Source organism: Podarcis erhardii (assembly GCF_964252035.2).
Source record: "Podarcis erhardii genome assembly, chromosome: 3".
Classification (NCBI taxonomy): domain Eukaryota; kingdom Metazoa; phylum Chordata; class Lepidosauria; order Squamata; family Lacertidae; genus Podarcis; species Podarcis erhardii.
In genome coordinates this window covers 296,476-321,419 of record NC_138507.1, presented here as the reverse complement: position 1 = coordinate 321,419, position 24,944 = coordinate 296,476, and the positions used below count along the sequence as shown (strand labels likewise).

The following is a 24,944-nucleotide window of genomic DNA, read 5'->3' as shown; positions in this document are numbered from 1 at the left end:
TTTACGCACGAGCAACCCCTAGAATCATTACAATAGTCAAATGACAATGTTATGCAGACAGAAAGAACCCTAAAGATCTGTCCAGAAAAAGATATGCCATGCTAAACTTGTTGGTGTTTAAGGTGCCTCAAGGCTCTTGCTTTTTCTGCAAATTACTAACATGGCTACTTCTCTGGGCACCATCATTATGAATGCCATCCACTTGTGTACTACACAAGTGTACCTTCCAAAGCTTTCTCACTAGAATGCTCTGGGTGCAGTGGCAGAAGCAGCCTCTCGTGCACCTTGGACTGTGCTCCCAGGGGTGGGGCAAATGGCTCATAGGGGCAGGCAGAGGCGGAGCTAGCGGCAGCGGCACGCAGCCCAGGGGGGTGCTGCCCACGGTGGGGAGCATCCCGGGGAGGGCGCCGCCCGCAGCAATGTCACTCCCTCAGGAATGACACCCGGGGTGGACCACCCCCACTTTGCTCTGCCTCTGTCTGGGTGTCCCTTATATTGTATTAATCTGCTGTTCTACCCAAATAGTATGTTTTTAGGCAGATGTGTGGCAAAACAGGATGCTATGTTCTACTGTCCAGCATAATTGGGGAAGGGCAATTGTCCCTCTCAAATGAGCCATTAATGGTTCTCTGCAAGGCTTCGGTCTTTGCCACCTATTTATTTATAAGAAAAATTGAAAACTCAGAATTTAAAGCAAGGGAGTGGAATGTGAAAAACATGATAAAAATTGACAGCCTACCTCAAAGAACTCCAGAGAGGTACAGGATGCTTGTTCTGATCCTGACCACCAATACACGATTCCTAACTGAGTATACAACATGTGCTCTGAAATAAGCATGTGTGCCTTCATCATAAGGTATCGTCCAGGAATGGGGAAGCTGTGGACTCCAACTCCTATCAGTCCCAGCCATTCTGGCCTGTGTTCAGAGATTATGTGAATGGTATATCCAAACTACAGGAAGGCCATGTGCTCTCCTCTGTTTTAGTCTACACAGCATTGCATGCACTTCTACTGTAGAAGTGCTAGTGTGTGCAACTGGCAGGTGTCAATTGGCCCACGGAGTGATGAAAAAGGACAGACATTAGTTTTTCTTGAATTCCCCAGGTTAACAACTAATTCAGCCACCAAGACCATCAGAGGTTTGCAAAGTGGATTGGGGCTGCTAGTGAAGCCCCTTTTACTTTCGGATGCCACCTCAAGTGTCTCTAAGTCAGGAGTAGACTCCAGAATTTGGAGACTGCAACTCCCACCAGCCTCAATCCAGTAGCAACAGACGATGGGGGTTGAAGTCCAAAAGATAAAAAGGGCACCAGGCTGGCTATCCCTGCTCCAAGCATATGCAGAGTTATTTTCATTCAAATTTTCAAAGGCATTAGGATAAACTTACCAAAATATGTAAAGCATCTTTTTGGGGAAGACAATGTCTCTGAGTGCACCACAGAAAGCAAAAATCCCATGTTGTGCCCTGAGCCAGATATTTGTTATTTGGAGATAATGAGGTTTGGATTCCACCACGGGCTGTCTGGCTTGTCTGCATGGTGATGGGTAGGAATCCCAAAATCCTGTAACACCTATTGCATGGTAAAAATAAAAATCCAAGTGTGCAGACATATGAAACAAAGCTTCTGCCCTCCACAGGAGCAGCAAGGAGCAGCTTGGCTGGTGTATTTTCTGGCATCTCAATTTCTGGCTTTTCATTATAAGTTAAGATTCAAAACAGATTTGGCATGGGAGATCTGTGAAGAAATTGCATGATTTATTTACTTAAGAAAATATTAAAACCTGTAGCCCTATTGGAGGTACTCATCCTTTGGGTGGAATATGAGTGACCCTCTCTTAAAAGCAACAACAGCAGCTTCCCAGTTTCCTTTGGGGAAGGAAAACTTCTATCAGAGAATTGCATATAAGGATTACCTTCCCCAGTAATGCTGCCTAAAAGCAATTTGTTCTGGGTGGCCCTTATCCTCCAAGAGCTTTAAAGTTTTTTTAAAAAATATGTTGAGGAATCTGTTCAGAGATCTTGGACATATTGTGTTTGGGCCTATAAAATAGCAACTGAAAGATCCACTGTTCTGCCAGAGGGTTGGCTGAGCTTGTCAAAGGGGTGACAGCAATTTCCTTCATTTTGAGATACCTCCTCACCATTATCAGTAGCTACAGATTGACTCTGCTGATACATTCTCTGTTTGCTTGACCTTTCTTTGCTGATGTAGGGAACTGCAGTGGAAGATGTAAACATAACACAATTGCTGAGGTAGAACACCCAAGAACTAAATCGTTGAGGTAGAACACTGAGCATGAAAAAATGCTTTATACCTTATGTCAGGGTGGTCCAGCACACATCCCGAGGGCCACATGTTGCCCTTGATGCCTTTTTGCAGCCCTCTGCAACATTTGACTCCCCCCCCATCCACAGCCCTTGCACTGCCCTCCCAGAGGCGGGTCAGGAGGTGCTGACCTATGTGAAGGAGCTGTAAGTTCTCTGATGAGTCCTCAAGTCCTCCAGTCTCCTTCCAAATTCTAGTTAGCCCTTTCCCAAGTTTGGGAAGAAGGTGGGAGACTCTAGGACCCAGCCAGAGCCTCACACCTTCTTCCCCTAGCCTGGCACCTTAAGCTTTGGGAAGGCAGCATGAGGGCTGGAGCATGTGGAAATGTTGGCCTTGCTCCAACAAGGTTGGTACTTTTGTGACCCACTTGGTATGAAAAGTTGGACCTCCCTGCCTTATGGTTTTTGAGGGGATATTCCCTGTGACCTTTTGTAAGCATCGTTGGAGGCACTGATGGGCACACTGATGCAGGGCCATCTTTAGGAGATGCTGCACTGGGGTGTAAATATCCACCCAGTGCCCCCAAATTACCATGGATAGTGTTGGGGTGGCCGTAGCCGCACACTGCCAGCCATCGGGGGGGGGGGGGCTCAACTCTTCCCCATGCCACTGCAGAGGCTTGGGAGTGAAGTTGTGCCCCTCCTAAGCCTCCTCGGGAGGAGAGCGCAGCTTCCCTCTCAAGCCTTCTCGGGAGGAGAGCGATCCCCACAGAGGCTTGAGAGGGAAGCTGCACACCTGCCAGCCTTATGGTTGGCGAGGCGCAGCTGGCGGGCGTTAAGGGAAAGGGGAGGCCACTGGCAAAGCTGCGCAGCTCCCCCACTTGCTGGGGTGCCCCTGAGAGGCCAGCGCCCTGGCGCGATGCACCACTAAGCCCTATGGGAAAGACAGCTCTGCACTGATGCCCTCAGGCATTGCGTTGGCAAACCGTGTCCTAATACCAGTTCCATAGTTCTACAGATATTTCTAATGGAGTAAACTACTTCATGTTTTATACTTTGGGTTACCAATTTTATTCTTATTACATGTAATTATTTCCTCTAGACAGCTCTTTATCATATGTTGCAGCTTATTTTGAATTCTAGAATTAATTATTTTTCTCTTTTTAACCCACAGGCTTGTTCTGGCTGTGGAAAATGTGACTGTAGTGGAGTAAAAGGGCAAAAAGTAAGTACCCAGAGTACTTATTTTTTTTTTCTTGTTAAGGGCAAGGACCAGGTCCAAAGTAGATGATCCCCTTGTTGCTTCTTCCACCTTGTGGGAAATTGTCAGCGAGGCAATGGAGGAATTTGTTGGACCTTACATTCTTGGCAGAGTTTGAGTTCCAACAGATATAGGGGAAGTTGAAGTCTCCCATTTCCATTTTTGAATGTTTAGTAATATGCTGTAGGAAAGCTTCCGTCTAACTCCTCAGTCTGGCTTGGAGCAGACACCCACAGTAAGGCCACTGTTGTTTCCCTCTCCTGCAATATTTACTCATACATTCTCAATCTGCCTTCCATGCTCCAGGTCATGGATGTCTTCACAAGTATACACATCCTTTACATATAATGCTATCTGCCCCCCCCCACCTTCGGTCTTGTCCTTTTAAAGAGTTTCTACACCCCATCATGAGTCTCATGCCACCAGGTTTCATTAATGCCTACTAGGTCATATTTCCCATCCTGTATTAAGAGCTTCAATTTGTCTTGCTTGTTTCCCACACTGTTGCATCAATTGCAGTGCACTATGTTTGAAGCCGGAAGTTTTTAAAATTGTAGTTTTATTGCTTATTTTATTTCTTTTATTGTACTACAATCTGCATTCCATAATATTCAAATTTTAATAGAGGCAATCTTCATTTTGCATGGAGATTCCATTCTGAACCCCCATACACATTGATGGAGCACATGTAAGCCCATTCTGCCCCATTCTGCCTTTTTTGTGACATTTTGGGGCTACTTCTGAGTTCAGCACTGTGTGCAATTGCACATTATTTGGCCTCACCTAAATTGGGAGTTGTCAATACCATAAAATACAATATGAAATTTTAAAAAATAAAAATGCAGTTAAAAACCAATATTTAATGCAGACATGTCATGGACCACACCAGAATTGTGGGGAGCAAACATCCCTAAGTAGATGCTTCCATTCTGGAAGTGGAGGGAGGCAATTTCTGCATTCCCCTTACAGAACCCTGCACATCTGAACAATCTGCTTTGAAGGATTGAGGGGACAACAACAACAACAGTGTGGGAAAGAATCATAGAATTGTAAGAGTTGGAATGGACCCACAGGGCCATCTTTGGATGTGGTGCTGAGTTGTAAAGGGAAAGTGGAGCTTGTCTCTCTGCCCCCTTCTGTTTGTGGAAGAGAAGAAAGATCCCGGGATCCAATCCCCTGTAGTTTTTAGAAAATATAATTGGTTCTAAGTTGCTAGCCACTGTTTCATATTCAGTTAATTCTCTGCAATGATTACTTTGCACATCTGATATTAAAGACATTATCTCCCCGCACCCACCCAAGGGCTCAGTTCTAATAGTGGTTTGTGTGTCAGTAATGCAGCATCATCAAATCAAACAACTTTCTGTTTTAGGAATCCATTTCCAGCTGCATGGAGAGATCCCAAGTGTATGGGATGCAGTGATAATAGTATAATTTTCAGCAGCATAAAACTTTTTACATATGCACATAGCAGCCACTGGGTGGCTAGGACTTTAATCCTCAGAATGTTAACCCTTTCTTCCTCTCAATGAAAACTGCTTCCCATCTGCTATTTGCATAATAGCCAGGGTGGTAGAGTGGTAGAGTGTTGGACTTGGACCTAGGAGACTAGCATTCAAATCCCCACTCAGCCATGAAGCTCCCTGGGTAACCTTGGGCCAGTCACTGCTTGTCAGCCTAACCTACCTCACAGGGTTGTTGTGGAGATTAAATGAAGAGGGGCAGAACCATGTACACCACTTTGGAGAAAAGGTGGGATATGAATGCAAATAAATGAATAAGAGGAAAACGCCAACTCCTGCCAATATTTTTGTTAGGTTTCATTTTGCTAAATAGGCTATTGTCAGAGTTGCCCCTTGGTCCCAGCTCACAGAGGACGAACGCCAGGCTGTCGTTATGTACAAAAGTCTTTATTGAAGTTTGGTTTCCATTTCAAAGCCGCAGTGTGCAACTCTACATCTTAACCCCTAGACCGGCGAAGCTCCATCTGAGTCTCCTTCCCTTCCACACCAGTTTAAGACTCTAGCCGTGCTCCACCTCTTCCTAAGTTCCTTCCTCCTCTGGGCCCTCCTGCCCGCTGGGGTTTCATCCTTTCTGGACTTTTCTGACGCTGACCCCCCTGATTCTTCCCCCTCCTTCCGGCGGGCTTTAGGACCTGGTTCCCTATCCGGGCTACCTGCTGTGCTGCTCGCCTGTACATTTGAACTTGGCGTGCGCACCCAGCCGGCAACCTTCCTCTCCGATGGAGGCGTGGTCAATCCTGACTCATCTCCTCTCGCTGGTGGTGAATACGCTGGTCCCGATACCTGGGACTCCTCCCCCCCTCTGCGCTCTGGTGGGGAAGCTGGTCCTGATTTCCAACTGCTGCTCTGGGAGTCCCCGCTGGCCCCTTGCTTCTGGGGTGTCCCCCTTGGGGCCCCCCTTGCCCTGGCCACCGGCGCCCCCTTCTGTGAATCTTCCGATTCGCTGGAGAGGCTCATGGAATCTCTCGGGCTACTCCTACGCTGCCCTCGGATTGCTCCCCCTCGCTCTCCATCTCCTCCCCTCCCTGCGCTCCCGCTGCGTCCCTGACAGCTATATTCTTGCTTTTCGCAGGGTGAAAGAGGTTTGCAAGGTTTACAAGGTTTGGTTGGATTTCCTGGAATACAAGGACCTGAAGGTCCCCCCGGCCCCCCAGGAATGAAGGTAAGATTCATTCTGTAGCTAAAAAACCTGAATAGTTTTTCTTCAGACCATGCTGAATTGAAAAACACCTTCTTTCCCCATCTTTTAAAATAGGGTGATATTGGAGAACCGGGACTACCAGGAACAAAAGGAACAAGAGTGAGTATGCTTGAAATTGTTTTGACCTGTTTTAAATACAGTCATACCTCGGGTTACAGACGCTTCGGGTTGCACAATTTCGGGTTGCGCACCACACCATACCTGGAAGTACCAAAACGGGTTACTTCCGGGTTTCGACGCATGCGCAGAAGTGCCGAATTGCGACCCACACGTGCACAGATGCGGCGCTGCGGATTGTGAACGTGCTTCCTGCATGGATCGCGTTTGCAACCTGAGCACGCACTGTAGTGGTTTGTCAGTATTAAACATTTTATTTTCAGCATGTACATGACACTTCTGAGTATAGAAAAGGGCAGATCTTGCCTCAAGTAACTCAAGTCTAAAATTCGACCAGTCTATTTTCATGCTGCCTAGTCCACTCAGAGCCGTCAATGAGGCTTTGATCTGAGAATGACAGTGAAACAGCCACCCACATTTACATTTTTCCAAATTATTCACTCCAGGATGATATCCAGCTGTTCCTCCTGCTAGGTGATATTTTCCTAGTTTTCAAATCCAGACACCTGAAGTTCATTCATTTTTCCTTCCACACAAAAAGTCTAAAAGAGGTTCTCCTATTGTTTATCAATGTCAACAATAGTCTTCCTCCAGTCCAACATGACAACTTTGCTTCCAATATTGAGAAACAATAAATCCTTCATCTTTATTCACACAGGAGTCTCTTCACTGTAGTCATATATTAAAACAGCAATTCATAGTTACTTACTCATTGTATATTCACACTGCGTTCCATATATTCCAGTCCCATTTCCAAATTGTTCCTCCACAAGCAAAAGGGCTACTTTCATTCAGTGAAGAAATTGATCCACTGAGGCTCCTACCAATGGAAGGTGATTTTTTTGTTGATTCCCTGCTGTCACAAACTTCTGCACTTTTCTAGAGGCATCTCCAATCCCCTAGAACAGATTTTAAGGCTGCAGTAGAAAGGAGGATCAATGAAAGCCAACCCCTCCCCACTTCCACAGATAAGAATATCCTGTGAGCAGAATTCCATTCATAGAAACTTAGGATCCAGCCAGCCTCTTATCTGTCATTTACATATCACAGCATTTTGTATCCTGACAAAGCCCACATGTGAGTAATATTGGTGATACTCCCAAGAAGAACAGTTGTGCTGTGACAATCTGTGCCTACCCATAACCCAGCTGCTCAAAATATTTTTCTTCTTCTTTATGTTCTAACCAGTTAATCAATTTGACATATTTTTGAGAACTGGAGGTATCTCCCATGCATCTTTAAGAGAAATGTCTACTGAATTTTCTTTTTGTTATAACTATTCACCTGACATAGCCCCAAGTCTATACGGAGTACATTTTCTTAAAGTGATTAATTACCTTTATTATAATTTTATTAATTCCAGGGTGCACCAGGTCCAGCTGGCTACCCAGGAAATCCTGGCCTTCCTGTATGTATGATACTTAATTTGCAACTACCAATATTTCAGCAGTGATGTACACCAAAAATTAATCTAGCAGTTTTTGTGTATCTTCCCTCTCCTCTTTCCTAATCTCAGGGCATCCCTGGAGGAGACGGCCCCCCAGGGCCTTCTGGTATCCCAGGATGCAATGGAACAAAGGTGAAACAGCTGAAACAAACATTTTCTTGAAATATTGTTCAAACAAGTTTTATTCAAATAAGAAGTGATGTCACTTTCTCTGTCCCATTAGGGTGAAAGAGGTCCTCTTGGTCCCCAAGGTTTACCTGGATTACCCGGAAATCTAGTAAGCATTTAAAAAATAAATAAATAAAACAAAAAGTACAAGGGTAAGTATTATAAAAGAAAAAACAGGTAAGAAAATGTATAGCTTGAGAATTCAGGCTTTTAATCTGATTTCAAATATACGCTTTAAAAACAATGCTTAAAATGTCTTCTTGATTTCTTAATTTCTCAGAAAATATAATATTTCTTTTCTAGGGGCCTCCAGGACCTCCAGGAATAAAGGTATATCTGACAATTAAAAACATTATTTGTTTTGTTTACAATAACAAAATATGCAAATAACTTCAGTACAGAAAAAATCCAGCAGGTGAAAGTAGCTGTGCTCAGCATTAGGAACAGCCAGAAGCTGCAGCAGGCAGGTCATCTGCTTAAGCTATAACTTTTATTTTGCTGCTATTTACTGCAAACAGCACCTTTGGAGGTCTGCAGCAAGCGGGGAGCTGATTTGTGTGCAAAACAATACAAAAAGAATATTAGTGATAGGCAGGAAACTGGTGTGGGGTTTCAGTTCAGATTGGAAGCATGTTTTAGGTTGGGGCCTAGCCTAGTTTTCATTCAAAATAAAATAGCCCATTAAGCATTTTGTTTTATTTTTAAAGACAAATGTGAATATTGCAATGTGTGTTTTGGCCCAAAGAAGCATGAAAAAAGCAGCAGATCAACCCATTTGGAAAAATATTCACAATCTGGACTTTCTAATGCAATAGATCATGTTTTTTCTGACTTCTTTATCCCAGTAGCCCTTGGTGCAACTGGAAATTTGTTTTGCACTTGTCACAGTTTAATATAATGAAGACTTCATAACACCCCCTGCTTCTTGCAACAGACTTTCTCTCCTCTCTTTGGTTGCTGCACCTTGGATTTGCTTAATGCCCAGCCTGAAGACGAGTTTTAGAGAATTCAAACACTTGATAAATAGATTGTGTCAACTTAGTTGTTCCTAATAAAGCTGTACTGTGACAGTAAAATGAGTAATTCTAATTTAGGAGATAGCTAATGACCACAAAGACAATTGTTATATATTGTGGATCACTCCACTCAATAAAGAAGAATTAGTCATGGTGGTGACTTTGCACTTTTTTAAAAAGAAGCTGAGAGCCACTGCATGCAGCAGCCTGAGTCTGAAGCAAGTCTAAAAGTTTAAAGGGATCTCTTTGTTTAGAGATACGTGTCCCTCTTTCATTCTGATGTCTCACACCAGTGAAACCTCAGTGTCTGTCCAGGATAGCCAACGTGGTGCCCTCTAGGCTTAAGCTCCCATCAGCCATGTACATTAGCAACACTGTCTGGGGCAGATGGGAACGAGTCCAACAACATATCTATGACACTATGATGGGTACATGGACATGAACAGCTGCATAAAGTGCTCCATGGCTCTGAAGGAGGAATTAAGCAGAGAGCTTTATGAGCATAATCATGAAGTTGTATAAGTAAGATCCAAGACACCATGGCTGTCAACTTTTCCCTTTTTTGTGAGGAATCCTATTCAGGATAAGGGAATTTCCCTTAAAAAACGGTAAACATTGACAGCTATGCAAGACACACACAAGTTTTCTGAAGTAAAGCATGTGATGTTGGCATCTGTCTGTCTCAAGAGACAATGGAGTGCGCCTATGGGGGTGAAGTCAAACTGCTGTATAGTGGTACCTCGGGTTACATATGCTTCAGGTTACATACGCTTCAGGTTACAGACTCCGCTAACCCAGAAATAGTGCTTCAGGTTAAGAACTTTGCTTCAGGATGAGAACAGAAATCGTGCTCCGGCGGTGCGGGGGCAGTGGGAGGCCCCATTAGCTAAAGTGGTGCTTCAGGTTAAGAACAGTTTCAGGTTAAGTACGGACCACCGGAACGAATTAAGTACTTAACCCGAGGTACCAGTGGTACCAGTGGTTAGCGGAGTCTGTAACCTGAACCATATGTTACCTGAAGCGTATATAACCCGAGATACCACTGTATTAGTAGCCCCAAAGTGACCTCCATGGGGAAGAAGCCTGGACAGGGTGTCTGGAGGTCCTGGGCCTCCCAGACAACAAGAACCCCTCCTTGGCCTCACTGAGGTAATCCAACAGAAACCAGAGCAATACATTTGGCACCAGCTTGGTTACATATTGGTTGCCAGAAGGAGGCATACAAGGTGCCATCCGCGGGCATAGCCAAGGGAGGGCAGGGAGGGCAGCTGCCCCCCTAGAACAAGTAAACCAATAGAAATACTTAACTGACCAATCACGTTTGTGTCCCCCCCCGCACAAAAATCCTGGCTAAGCCCATGGCACCATCCAACTGCCTTAGGGACTCCACTCCAGATTTGTGTAGGGTTTACGAATCCAAAGATATCCCACAAGGCAGCAGAAGTTTAGGGCCAGAGTCTGTCTTCTGCTAGATGGGCTCCCTTCCCAGGTGGATGAGCCCCATCTGCCCCTCACTTCCCTCTACAGCACATGCAGAAACCACCTTTTTGACCATTGGACCCACTATTGGTCTCTCCTTCTCAATCCACTGGAGCCTGTATTCTCATGCAGGGGAAGTCCCTAATTCACTAAGGGTTTGAGACCCATCAACTACCCTTACCTGGTTTAGCTGGCCCATCAAAGCCGTTCCTGGGGTGTGGCTGCTGTCTCATACTGTCAGCTTCTAGGAGCCACAGGTGAGAGCTGATTGCAGAATGGGAACCAAAGGTGGACAAGGTACACCAGAAGGAACGTGGTGTCTACTCCACCAGAGGTATTACCCCTCCCCTAACACCCCACATACCCCCAAAGCATTTAAAACATTTGCAGTGTCTGTAGCAATTGGGGAACCTCCTCCTTCTCCACATAGCTGGCCAGTTTTGCATTCAGAGAATTTCAGCAGAGCATGGGCAGTTATCCAAAGTTAAGTAAATGTTTAGACCTACCAATTTTTTAAAAAACAAACATAGTTATGAGGCATAGATCACATTCTTTTTTGAAAGGAATTAAATAGATAGTGGTGATATAACATTTTTATACAAGTACAAATAATGAGTTAAAATGACTGTATGCTTTAGATTCCCATATAGTCCTTTTTGTGAGTCATGGAGAGAGACAGATATTCCCAGTTTTAACGACATCATGTGAGATCTTGGATGGCCCTTCCCAGAGCCCAGTAAGCAAGGCAGACAGCTAGAGCATGTAAGCTCCTCACCTTGCATGCATTCAAGTTGTGTTATGTCAGTTGATGGGCTGCCAAGCACACAAGGTGTGAGTCAACTGTACAGTCCTGTATTATTTGATACAAAATTGAAGAGACATGACCTGTCATTTATTTACTAGCAAGTAAAGGAGGTGACCAGCAATTACAGTATCCATGCAGAGCTATAGAATCTCTTTTTCTAATTCATGTCATGTAGGGAGACCCAGGAGAAGTTATTGGACTGATACCTGACGGTGTACTAAAAGGTGAAAAAGGCTTTCCTGGTCACCCTGGATTACCGGTAAGGTTCATTATAAACCCAATAAAATTTACCTTCATTTTGATGGCTGAGGTGGAGGGAGGGTTAAAAGGGAAGCCTATATTGCAGAAGTTTGGAGAAGCAGTTTCAGTGCATATGTGTGCACTCTGTGTAAAAAGCCACATGGAATCCCTTGTGGGCCATGGCAGGGCTGGCCCATCCAGGAGGCAGACTCAGCATCCACCAGGCAGCAGATCCTGATGCAGGTCTTTGTTCACCCTTTGTTCCTGATGTCAGTCTTCACTCACCCCTTCTTCCAAGGCAGGAAGAGGGGCGATTTTGTGGGAGTTTCTGTGTTGGTCTTTGCCTGGGTCCCAGGGGAAGGGAAGTTGTGTCTTGGGACAGTTAGCACTGTGGGAGGTAGGAGGGCTGCTTCCCTCTGCAGGAGGTGATGGCTCGTCATTGCTTCCTTGAGGCTGTCTTAGTTTCTCCTTTAGAATATTTGCAGGGTCTGTGCTGTTCTCCCTTCTCCTCTATTCTGCATCTTTCTCATGCTTATTGTGTTTTGCAATGGGTGTTTGGGGAGAAAGAGAAGGGTGCAGCTTCCACTTACTTAGAACTAGGGACCCATATTCCAAGGCAGAGCAGGTGTATATTAACCGGCAGAGCCAGTCAACCCATGAGGTAAAGCTGCTTCAGGCGGCAGGGTCCCCTGGGGCAGTAGATCCCACCCAATGTCTATCTTTCTTCCCACCTTGTTCCTAATGTAGATCTTGCCTCCCCACCCCCATTCACTGGTAGGGAGAGAGGTGCCATTTGGGGGTCTGCCTCAGGTACCAAAATGACTTGGGCTGGACCTGAGTCACTCTATGTGTGCCAGATGAGCCTCCCTAACGAGAGAACATGTGGGATCCCACCGGTGCTTTTTTCTTAAAAAAAAAAAATGGTTAGGGGTACTCTCATTTTCCTACTCGTATTGAGGCCAAACTTAGATCCACAAAATGTTTAGGGATGTGCGTACTGCGTACTGGAGCCAGTGTGGTGTAGTGGTTAAGAGCGGTAGTCTCGTAATCTGGGGAACCGGGTTCGCGTCTCCGCTCCTCCACCTGCAGCTGCTGGGTGACCTTGGGCTAGTCACACTTCTTTGAAGTCTCTCAGCCCCACTCACCTCACAGAGTGTTTGTTGTGGGGGAGGAAGGGAAAGGAGAATGTTAGCCGCTTTGAGACTTCATAAAGGGAGTGAAAGGCGGGATATCAAATCCAAACTACTCCTCCTCCTCCTCTTCTTCTTCTTCTTCTTCTTCTTCTTCTTCTTCTGCAGCATCCCCCCAGAAAAAAAGCACTGGATCCCACAATCGAGAAGGTCCTTCTCCTCCCCATTTCTCACCTCAGATGGCAGGGCAGCCTGATAGAAAACCTCCTGAGGCGACAGGCTTATGTTGGAGTAGGCAGTTGGTTAGTTGCCTGGATCCAAGCTGTGTAGGGCAGGGCCCCTTTCTCATTTTCTTATGTATTCATAAGAAATTTATATTGATCCATGAAATATCTGTGAGCCATTGACATCAAAATCTGCTCCTATCTCCAATGTGCAGTTCTGTCCTAGATTCAGTGTCTTAAAACATGACATGGGTGATCTGACCCCACACCTCATGACATTGTTTTTGTCCTTAAAACAGCCATGGTGAAGGGTGGATGCCTGTAATTTATTGTTTGCAGCACTGTGAATTCTGTGTTTTAATTATTTTTCTGGTATTATTTTACACAGTGTTTTCATTTGTATATTTTGCTTATGTTTCGTAAGCTCCGAAGGAAGGAAGGAGCAGAAATGTAATAAATGGGTTGACACATTGAAATCAAGATTCAGAGTTGACCTATTGAAATCAATGGACTTGTGATATAGAATTAACTTATACCGTTGCTTCAGCTATAGGTGGCATTGTGTCCAACTAAGTCATGCTGCGGTTCTAGACTGTTCTTTTATAAGAAAGCTGTTCCTTGGTTTAACAACCGTTTTGCCCTTGCTGCTTCCCTGAAATAACATGACAGGGCTAAAGCTAGTTCTGACTGATTTGAGTCCATTGATTTCAATGTGTTTGCTCCAAGTATAAATAACTTAGTTGGATACGACCCAATAAACTTAGATTGATGCCATGGTTCTGGTAGTGGCAGTCTTCTGCCAACTGCTTCCCTGATGGAAATTGTCCCTGATGCTTCTGCCAGCTGCAAACTGGAAAATGTAGCTACAATATAGACTTCTTCCCACCTCCTGTCCCCATAATTGGGAGTAGGGGTGGGGTGTTAAGCCAGGAAAACAATGCTGGAGGAAAGGATAAATAAACCCTCCTTGAGAACCACAGCCACACTCCAAATCACCTCAGCTGCTTTTCAATGCAAAAAAGTTGTTACCTCTGTAGTTTGCCCTGAATCGTACTAGGGTACAAGACAACAGAAGGGATGCAGGTGGCGCTGTGGTTTAAACCACAGTGCCTAGGACTTGCCGATCAGAAGGCGGTTCGAATCCCTGCGACAGGGTGAGCTCCCATTGCTCAGTTCCAGCTCCTGCCAACCTAGCAGTTTGAAAGCACGTCAAAGTGCAAGTAGATAAATAGGTACCGCTCCGGCGGGAAGGTAAACGTTGTTTCCGTGCGCTGCTCTGGTTCGCCAAAAGCAGTTTAGTCATGCTGGCCACATGACCCAAAGCTGTACGCCGGCTCCCTCGGCCAATAAAGCGAGATGAGCGCCGCAACCCCAGAGTCTGCCACGACTAGACCTAATGGTCAGGCGTCCCTTTACCCTTTACAAGACAACAGAATGACGGATAAATGGGAAAGATACTGTGTTTAATGGTTTTTGTCATATACAGGGAACACCTGGTTCACCAGGTATTGCGGGCCCTGTTGGACCACCTGGACCTTCTGGAAAACCTGTAAGTGTCAGCTTATAGTTCTTTATTTGTGGATGCTTTGGGCAAACATAAGGCCACTGCCTTCATTCTTTGCTTCTGATACTTCCTCGAGAAGTGGTGCACTCTCCATCCTTGGAAATTTTTAAGCCATCTTCTATAGATTCCTGAGTTGAGATTCCTGCATTGGAGGGGCTGGACTAGATTACCCTTGGGATACGTTCCAACTCTATGATTCCATGTAATGCTGTTTATAACTCAAACATAATATATAACATGTATAACAGATATGCAAAAGTAGGAGAAAGGAAGAGAAAGGAGACAACATGGCTAGAGGGTTAGAACTAAAAGTTGGTTAGCTCAAGAAAGATATTGCAGAAGTGAAAAACACATGTTTACTTACTGCTCTGCAAAATAAAAAAATAATTTTTCAATAAGAACACCAATTAAAAATTAGTCAGGGTAAGGTCTGTGTTTGAGTGGGAGACCACCATAGGTGTCTGTGCATGTCACCTTGAACCCCGTAAGGGAAGAAATGTGGGGTATAATAATAATAATAAAATATTTTTGTACATCCTGCAGTTAGACATGTGATGTGAGAATCTGGAAGAAAGCTTAAAGGATTAGAAGATCCTGTGGAATTCCCTGCACCTAGTTTTGCACATTAATGTTTAGGAAAGATGAATTAATAATGAAACATGTGTAAAAGAAAGCAATCAGCATGTTTTTTTTTGGAATGGATAACCTCTAGAAGGAATTTAATGATCTTGGCCATGTAGGATTGTTTTTTGGGGGGGTAGGTGAAAAGTATAATGATGGTACAGTGGTACCTCGGGTTAAGTCCTTAATTCGTTCCCGAGGTCCGTACTTAACCCAAAAATGTTCTTAACCTGAAGCACCACTGCTTCCACAGCAGGATTTCTGTTCTCATCCTGAAGCAAAGTTCTTAACCTGAAGCACTATTTCTGGGTTAGCGGAGTCTGTAACCTGAAGCGTATGTAACCTGAAGCGTATGTAACCCGAGGTACCATTGTATTAGAATTGCTAACACAATATATCTGAAAGAGCTACTTAACTGAATGCAAATTTGGAATGAGATCTGACATACTAAAGGCAGATGTCTACTTCCACAGCCAGGCTTCTCCTTCCTTTCTTACACCCAAAATAGAGGGAGGGGGATAAAAGATTATACAAATTTAGGAATTCTGCTAAGTGTTCCTGTCCTTTTAACATATCTCAGAACCATGGTTGTTCATTCCCAGATAGAATCATTCCCCTTTTACATCAGGGAGAAAGGTGGCATATGACTTTGTAAATAGCCAATTTATTTCATTCAGTTAATTTTATTCTATTCAACTCCCAGAGAGGCTTAATTACCGTATTTTTTGTTCTATAAGACTCACTTTTCCCCTCCTGAAAAGTAAGGGGAAATGTGTGGGCATCTTATGGAGCGAATGCCGGCTGCGCGGCTATCACAGAAGCCAGAACAGCAAGAGGGATTGCTGCTTTCACTGCACAGCGATCCCTCTTACTGTTCTGGCTTCTGAGATTCAGAATATTTTTTTTCTTGTTTTCCTCCTCCAAAAACTAGGTGCGTCTTGTGATCTGGTGCATCTTATAGAGCGAACAATACGGTAATATCTTTTCTTGCCTCGGATCTGAGCTCTCTTAGATTAGCCTTTAGCACAAGGTGGATTCCATCCCTGCTTTACCTCATTGCGGTCCCAGTCGCAGAACCTCACCCCGCTCTAATTTTGAGGTGAAGTGACAAACAAACATAGGTAGACACAAACCTGAGGCACAAACATAGGTAGACAACGATCTGGAATTAAAATGGCCACAACTTTATTGATTATAGGTGTAGGTGGAACTTTGGCTCACCTCGCATTGGATGTATATCCATTCCAGCCTCCCAGCGGAAGGCTGCAACCACTTCAGGGTCATGCCAAGAAAACTATCTACAGTATCCCCCTGCTGGCCCAGGGTGAGAACTTCAGTACATAACACCTAGCAAAGTCAGGAAGTAGGAGAAAACAAATTGTTAAGCTGGGAAATGACCTAGGGAAGTGTTATGTATTGGGTTTAACACATTTTATGTTACAAGGCGCATTCTAACCAATCGTATAAGCGTTGGTAGACGAACGTTCTAATGGCAAGTAAGCGCATGCACTTTCAACTGTCAATGGTCAGTTCATGCTGGGGCTTTTATTATTGTGTAGCCCTATGAGTTTGGTGTTTTTTTTCCTACAAGTGAGCTGTTGTCACTGACAATGTTAAGTAAACGTAGTTGAGGAACTTAAACTGCCTTGGACTTCTGACTTTTTCCAAACATTTAACAGGAAGAAAAGCAACGTTAATGCTGGATCTGAAAAGGAAAATAATATTAGCAATGTGATAAGGATTAAGCTGAGTTAAAAGCATCCTAAGGAGAAGGAGGGGCAGGAGGGTTTTTGCTTCTGGGGCCTACTGTGCTGCAAAGTTCCACCGCACGAATGTCCCTTTTATGGATTGTTGCTCTAGTGATAAGGGCACCGACTGGGCCATTTTAATGGGCATTTGGGTGGGAATCCATCCCTAGATCCCCAGGCCATGGGGAATTCCCCACAAGGATCAAGGGTGGCAAGGATCAAGGGTGGAGTCCAAGGGACCTCAAAGATCAACCCTGCAGTGAGTGGCCATCAAATGATTGTGTATTGCAAAGCACCTTGCACACAGGTAGCATAATACTAGTGAAAAAATAATTGACAGGCAAGATTACAACTTTAAATATTAACTCTATCCACCCTGAATAAGATATTTTTATTTACTGTGTTTTTCAAGAAGTTTTCCTCACAGGGAAAACTTTGTGTACTTCAAGAGTCTGGGGGTTGGTTGCAGCCTGCGATAGTTGAATTTAAGTTCCATTGAAATCACTGGGACAAGTTAAGACTAAGTTTAACTTCAAAGAAACCTAGGTTTAACTTACTTATCCATACATATTTCTATAGACTATTCAGGTGTGCAGTATATGCATATCCTGAACACATGGAGAGGGACCAGTGCCCTTTTGCATCTTGCACAGAATGTATGGAGATAGGGGCAGAACCCCCCCTCTCCCCTGCCTCCATGTGTTAGGCATGCGTACTGAATGCCTGAACTGAGGCAAATATTTGTAGTGCAGTGCATTGAACATGCCAGTGATAGCACTTCCGGCTGATACACCACAACTTCACCCAAAGGGTTCTACTTTACCTAAATCAATAATTAGAATGAGTGGCAATCAGAAGGATGTAAGACAGAATGCCTTTCAATTTGGCCTGACTACATACAGTATAGAGCTGCTCTTTTCTCCTTTGTTCAAGAGCTAGTTCTACACTCACTTTGTGATTTTTTTGAAGCAACCTGTGGGTACCATAAATATAAAAACTACTGTTATAGACATGGTGAGCCACCTCCTGAGTTTGATGGTTCAGCCAAAAGCCACTGGGAACAGGAAGTAGGGTGTAAATTTATCCTCTACTTAGAGAGAGCCGGTTCTTCTGTGGGCTTTGACTTAAGGATTAATCTAAGCAATGCGTTTCTAGTACAGAATTGTACTAGTCACTTCTGCTCCTTGAAAGCTGTTTTCAAGATAAAACAATTCAATGACTTAATTCACTGATAGAAACAGTATTAAATAAAGATTCCATTTATAAAATTATCCTTTGTTAAAGAATTGACAAGGCTGAAACAAGCAAATCAGTATTAATAAAACAATCTTTTTCAGGGTTCTCCAGGGCCACCAGGCCCCCCAGGTGAGAAGGTAAGACCATTCACAGTCAATGGTGCTTTGGGGGAGTTGATTTCCTTCCGTAAGTGTGTGTGCATTTGTATGCTGATCTATATGTCCAGAGGGTGGGAGTAACAAATCATTGAGTTTCTCATTTCCTTGAGTTTCTAAAATAGCATTACTTGAACAACTGAAGTTTGCCTTTGTTTTCAAAGGCAGACATGTGTCTAAAAGTTTCTTCAAGTTTCTGCTTGAGTACTGTGTAGGAATGCAGTCAGATCTTGAGAATCAAAAATATAACAACCAAGTACTCTTGGCATTTTAAAGGTTTATGAGAGGGAAATTTCAAAAGCAAATTTGCTGATTGTAAAAATGCACATACTATGTATTGTCATGATGTATGGCTGGTGACTGTTCCCTGTGCACCAAAGAGCTCAGAGGAGGAGGCTGCTTCATCGCTGTACTTAAGGGAATAACTTCTACGACCTTCTTCACGACCTTCCTGGCTGGATGACACAGCCATATCACCCTTCTCTGATTCAGAGGAGGCATCTACTGCTCTCCCCCTGTCTTACAGGGGCCAAAGTCTGCAAAATAAGGCAAAGGGTTTGTAAATATCAGCCAGCTCCTCTCTGGAGGCAGGGCTTACAAGTCCAGTCTAATTATGTAAAGCTGCAGAGACAACAGCTGCATTCACATGAGAATTTATTCTGTTCTCATGACTTTCTACTAACTGTTCATTTCTGCATTATATTTGAGCTTTCACAGGATGTAAGAGCCAGAACTGTAGTGGAAAATAGTGCGAGTTCAGTGGTCATTTCCATGTTATTCACTTCTAGAAATAATCACTTTACAAATAATATGGGAATAACTGCTGAATGTGTTGTATAATGTTCATAATATGTTGAAGATGCACCTCTTACCCATGGCCTTAAATATGGCTATATATTTTTAGGACTCACTCTATTTTTTAATTGTAAAAATTGTGTTAACTCATTTTAACATTCCAATTATACCTTGCTGTAACCTGCCCTTGAGTTGAAGAATGGCTAAGAAATCTAATAAATAATAATAAAATCAAAAGCTTAGTAATAATGGCTGTTTTCTTGTGGTATCTTGTAGTATCAACTGCTGGTGTACGGTTGCCATGGTGACTGTAGTTAGCACAATAACACTGTGTCATAGCAATATGCATTGTTGCGAAGTGTGCAGTTTGCATGCAAGCCTGCAATTCTCACATGCAATCTGACACTCAGTTCTAGGTATATTTTGACAATGAGACCTGGAAAAGCTCTACACAGACACAGACGTAAACCAAAAGTGAATTTGTTGTGTAAAGTGGAAAATTAGCTTACTTACAAAGGAGGGTAGGGACGCGGGTGGTGCTGTGGGTTAAATTACTGAGCCATGGGCTTGCTGATCAGAAGGTCGGCAGTTTGAATCCCCGCGATGGGGTGAGCGCCCATTGTTCGGTCCCCTCCTGCCAACTTAGCAGTTCGAAAACATGAAATGCAAGTAGATAAATAGGTACCGCTCCGGCGGGAAGGTAAATGGCATTTCCGAGCAGTGCTCTGGTTCGCCAGAAGTGGCTTAGTCATGCTGGCCACATGACCCGGAAGCTGTACGCCGGCTCCTTCGGCCAGTAAAGCGAGATGAGCACCGCAACCCCAGAGTCGTCCACGACTGGACATAACGGTCAGGGGTCCCTTTACTAAGGAGCGTAGGACTTGAACCAATGGCTTCAAGTTAGAAGAAAGGAGATTCGGACTAAGCATCAGGAAAAACCTTTTGACAGTAAGAGCTGTTTGACAGTGGAATGTTCTCCCTTGGCAGGTTGTAGACTCTGTTGCCATCTGAGGTCTTTGATTCAAATCCCATCTCCTGCACTGGGTCTTTGCATTCTAGTGTGTTTACATGTATGTGAGGGAGCACTTTTATATAGTTGCTTTGATTAACTTATTTTGTTATAAAATGCCTCTTCCTTGTGTCCTCAGGGTCATATGGGTTTAAGCTTCCAAGGACCAAAGGGTGATAAGGTAAGTTTGTTCTTTTGAAAGTCATAAGCAAATATTCTATGTACCTCTATAATCCTTTGCTACAGTATGTTAGGATGCCCACTTGAATAAAAGCATCTTTTAAAGTGGGTGTGCATTCGTGCACAGTGCTTTTTTTCTGGGGGAACTCAGGGGTACACATACCCCTAAACATTTTGTGAATCTAAGTGTGGCCTCATTGAGGGGCAGTATTTCAATATGAGTAGGGAAATGAGAGTACTGCTAAACATTTTTTTAGAGAAAAAAGCACACACATAAAGCTGGATTTATGGGGTAAACTCAGTGATTTCCCATTGCCTGTGTTGGTCATTGGATTAGGCTGTGGCTCCACCTAGTGGATGAGGCTGGGCTCCCCACTCCGCTTCAAGAGTAGGCTGGGCTCCCAAACCAGTTTGTTCCTGCCTTCTGACAAACCAGTCATGTTGCTTGTGGCCTCTTGTATACGTTTCATCTTCAGGCTTGTTATTCTAATCCTCTTGCTTAATTCTACCTTCATCTACTCCTGAATACTCTCCCTTCCACTGTGTCCTAGCCTTCCTTTCTCTGAATCAGCAGCTTTCTCCCACCCTTTTGAAAATGCTTTCCTCCACTCCTCTTACTACAGGCAAAGACCAATTTAGGTGCACCAAATGACGCACAATCGCGCACACACACACACACACACACACACACGGTGCCCAACCCGGAAATGGTCCCCCAAACCTCATAAAGAAGTTATGAAAGGGGACAGAGCAATTTTACACATGCCTCACTGATGTGCGTGGGGGTCCAGAATGGAACCCCCATGCAAAACAAGGATTGCTTGTATATAAAAGCTTAAAATTCTTCAAAATTCTCCCCCTCTCTTCCTTTCCTCTGACTGACTATGTTCAAGGGAAAAGGTTGCAATTTTTCACACATACATCTCTTAGCTCCTAGGAGAGCCGTTAAGCGCAGGGCCCCATCAATGCCTGACACACAGACTGCCATTTGAGAGACCCCTCTATCTCCCAATCTGCTCTTGGGGCAGATAGCAGGGCTGAGTTCAGATGAGAGACAGGCTGTCCACACCCCACTTCATCCACACATCCTGCACAGCCTTATTCTTTACTACACCTGAATTGATACTGCCTCACAAACCCCCAACAGTATCTCAAGTACATATGCAAGAGCCTCCTTAAGATTTCTAGGGCAGCGGCTGTCATGGCAGATGCCACATTGGATGCCTCCCAGTTTGTGGCATTATTAATGGTAATGGGCATTGTCGCCTGCAGAACACTGGCTGAAACCCTGGGAGGCGGACACAGCATTTTCCACAGTGGTCTTTGTGGGCAATAGGAGGTTTTGAAAGATGTTATATCAAGTCCAAGGGGAAAGTGAAGGTCCTGGTCACTGAGCAAGAGGAAATGTGCTACTCAGAATGGTATGCAATCCTACTGACCACCAAGAAGATATCAAAAACAGGGTGGTTTACAATATAAAAAGACAAAAATAATAAAAACAAAAAAACAATACTCCCTCTTGCAGTTTTTTCCTGGCACCTTTGTTACATATCTTTAGCCTTCCTGGGGAAAGCATTCTGCAAACAGGGAGCCACTGCAGAAAAGACCCATTCTCATGTTGTTGCTCACTCCACCGCTGTGCCAAAGCCCATAAATGGCTGCACCCAGTGGCAGCACTGGATCACAGCACTGGGGGAGGACTTCTCCAAACTACAATGCCAAAAGCATCTTTCAGAGGCTACTGGGAGTCCTCCCGAGAAAGCCAGGGCACTTGCCCATGGAGAGCTGGTGAATAGAATTGTGGATAATTGTATGTCATTATATTTTGGAAATACTCAGAAATACTTAGAGAAATTCTTTTAAAAAGGTAACCTGCAGTAATAACCAGTGGGGTGGAGTTGCAGGTGTGAGCATTAGGTTGGCTCCAGGAGTGGCTCCACACAACCCTCATGTGCTGTTTGGGTAAGCTGCAGTGACAACCCCCCAACCCCTGTTCACCTGGCCGCTGCTGGTAAGCAGGTAGATAAAATACAATGAGTTTATATTTTGTTGTTTTTCACAGCATCACATCTGTGTGCATCACCTTGATAGGAGCATCAGACTCAACCAAGCAGCCATGTAGCACAAACTGATCTCTTTGTGCTTGGCCTCCTCTTCCAGATGAACAGTGTGCGGTTTCAAATGCTTGGAATCACTCTAAGAAATACATTTACTTGTTTTCAACCTCCCCTCAGAAACCCCCTCCCCTCCCAATATTATCTCGTGGACTAGTAGGAATATTTAAGAAATATTTCCCTGAAAATTGATCCCTAGATTTGGGGATTTAGCATTACCAGAACTGTGCTGAACAGATATTGTTGGAATCTATGGTTTGTCCAGATTTTTATTTTGAGAATGTAAAAGTGTCAATCCTTTTTTTTTACTTGGGGGAGGGGGAATCACAAGCTAGTATTAAATGGAGTTTCTTTTATTTAGTGTGCTTTTTCAGGAGAACTGGTAGGCTTCTATAGAAAGGCAAGGAAAAATAATAGAAGGTTTTTCTTTCTAAGAACCGATGCTATTTATCTCTCAGTTTTGAAGGACTCGTTATCACTAAGAACAAATTTCTTTTGGATCAGTTATGTTGCATTATCTCCTGAAATGATAGGATTGAATAAACTGAATTTTACCTTTAAATTTTTAGTACCTTCAAATTTGTTTGATAATGATGAACTTTAAAACAAAACATTTTTTTGAAGCAAATCAAAGTCTTAATACTTAGAAAATTGTTTTCTAAGTATTCCTCTTGTAGCTAATTTTATTTTAATCCTCCTTGCATGCAACTCTAGGGTGAACGGGGTGCCATGGGCCCTCCAGGTCCCCAGGGAACTGCTCCTCAACAGCAAGAGAAAGGAACCATAGTAATACGTGGAGAGACTGTGAGTGTGTGCATTTTGTTCTTCTGATATCAGTGGCATTGGGCTGCATTCACAAACTTTTACTCAGAGTAGACATGCTGAATTTAATGGCCATGACTTACAGGTCAGTTTATTTCAGTGGGTCTACTCTGATTAAAAGGAAGTCAAATACAATCATTAATTTCCAAAAGCTATCAGTTGTGATAGGGATTACTGAGGGAAGAGAAGTATAAATCGACAGTCAGAAGTCCATCAATTTTCTCATTTTCCTTTTTTTGGGGGGGAGGTAAGTAAATTATTCTCTCTGGAATATTTGTTCATTCTTTGACCCACTCCCACTACTCATTTGCCATGCCCTCTGTGAGTGCACAAAAGACCAAACTAGATGTGACAGCATGAAAATAGCTCAATGAGATGTAGGTTAGAAGCTCCATAGACCAACCAAATTTATTCCAGTGGGAGATCCCCCTTAGGCCTGTCCATATGCCACTGAAACATACACATAATAGTATAATCCATAGGGAGGGTTTTCTCACCTCTTCAACTTGACGGGGTCACAAACCATGAATCTTTGGAGGCAGAGTGGCAGCTGCCTTTTGGAAGAGAGATCTAAGCCTGTGTCTGTCGGAAGCCTGAGGAGACACCTCTGCTGCCAGACTTTGATAGACCCCTCTGGGGAGCAGGAGAGCCCTAAAGCTCGGAAGCCTACAGCCTAGAACATGGATAGGCAAATTAAGGCCTGGGGGCTGGATCCGGCCCAATCGCCTTCTAAATATGGCCCGCAGATGGTCCGGGAATCAGCATGTTTTTACATGAGTAATATGTGTCCTTTTATTTAAAATGCATCTCTGGGTTATTTGTGGGGCATAGGAATTTGTTCATTTACCCCCCCCCCAAAAAAAAATATAGTCCGGCCCACCACAAGGGCTGAGGGACAGTGGACCGGCCCCTGCTGAAAAAGGTTGCTGACCCCTGGCCTAGAAGAAGCCAACAAACTGCAGAGGAAGGGCCTTGCCCTTTTAACTGCCTAGATGCAGAACCAAACCTAGGTCACTCTCCAAGGTGCTGATCCGGGCTTTGTTAGCCTTTGTCTGCCTGGAACCCTGAGGTGCCTCATCTCCCTCTTGTTTGGACCATCACCTTTCTGCAGCAGTGTGCACCCCCATGAATCAGGACATAGGTCTGCAATTGGATGGGCATTTCTGCATTTCAGCAGATTCAGGGCACTGTTTTAAGGCAGGAATTGGAAACCCCCAGCACATGGGCCAAATTGGTATGGTAGAGATGTGGCTGCAAGTGCACAATGGGAGCCTTAAACTGCATTCCTAATTGGGCATTGACTAGGGAAAGCAGGCTTCAGATCCACTACCTGACAGCTGATAGCTTTTTGCAAGCTCTGTGTGGTGCTCTGAAGTCTCAACTTTGAGGCATCAAAGCACTCAGTCACCTGACTTCATGGTGGCACCAGGTGATTGACAGGTAGTATGTCCCACCCACCTGTCAAATTTGGCCCAATAAAGATCTGGCTCACAGAGCCCATAAGGTTCCTCACTTCTGATTCAAGGGGACTGAAGGTTCTCTGATCACAGTCGACCTGTAAACCTGTTTTCTTTTCAGCAGTTTCTTATAAGCAGATTATATCAGAGAATCTGAAACTTTTCAAAAACAAAACATTACGCAAGACAGTAACCCTAACATTTTCAAGGTTTGGAGAGTCTTGAAAAATTACTGTGTTTTAAATGGGAGGGTTTAGCTGATGCCTCATTATATTAATCTACTTTGTTTTGTCATTCCATTAGGGTGCTCCTGGTGAAAAGGGTGACCCTGGCTCTCCAGTAAGTTTAAAACTGATCTGTATTTT

The 24,944-nt window shown here is 44.0% G+C and overlaps 1 protein-coding gene and 1 long non-coding RNA gene across 5 annotated transcripts in view; one reads left to right on the top strand and one right to left on the bottom strand.

Annotated features, from left to right (window-relative positions):
• Window positions 1-24,944, top strand: part of COL4A1 (collagen type IV alpha 1 chain) — a 183,476-nt gene that overhangs the window by 28,036 nt on the left and 130,496 nt on the right. For all 4 annotated transcript variants that reach the window (XM_081855451.1, XM_081855453.1, XM_081855452.1 and 1 more), the window contains exons 2-14: window positions 3,442-3,492; window positions 6,124-6,213; window positions 6,307-6,351; window positions 7,733-7,777; window positions 7,886-7,948; window positions 8,040-8,093; window positions 8,288-8,314; window positions 11,460-11,543; window positions 14,365-14,427; window positions 18,149-18,184; window positions 20,146-20,187; window positions 23,015-23,104; window positions 24,883-24,918. In XM_081855451.1, the coding sequence (XP_081711577.1) occupies window positions 3,442-3,492; window positions 6,124-6,213; window positions 6,307-6,351; window positions 7,733-7,777; window positions 7,886-7,948; window positions 8,040-8,093; window positions 8,288-8,314; window positions 11,460-11,543; window positions 14,365-14,427; window positions 18,149-18,184; window positions 20,146-20,187; window positions 23,015-23,104; window positions 24,883-24,918 (726 nt within the window). The remainder of the gene's footprint in view (window positions 1-3,441; window positions 3,493-6,123; window positions 6,214-6,306; window positions 6,352-7,732; window positions 7,778-7,885; window positions 7,949-8,039; window positions 8,094-8,287; window positions 8,315-11,459; window positions 11,544-14,364; window positions 14,428-18,148; window positions 18,185-20,145; window positions 20,188-23,014; window positions 23,105-24,882; window positions 24,919-24,944) is intronic.
• Window positions 1-24,944, bottom strand: part of LOC309338478 — a 118,164-nt gene that overhangs the window by 14,299 nt on the left and 78,921 nt on the right. The window lies entirely within an intron of this gene.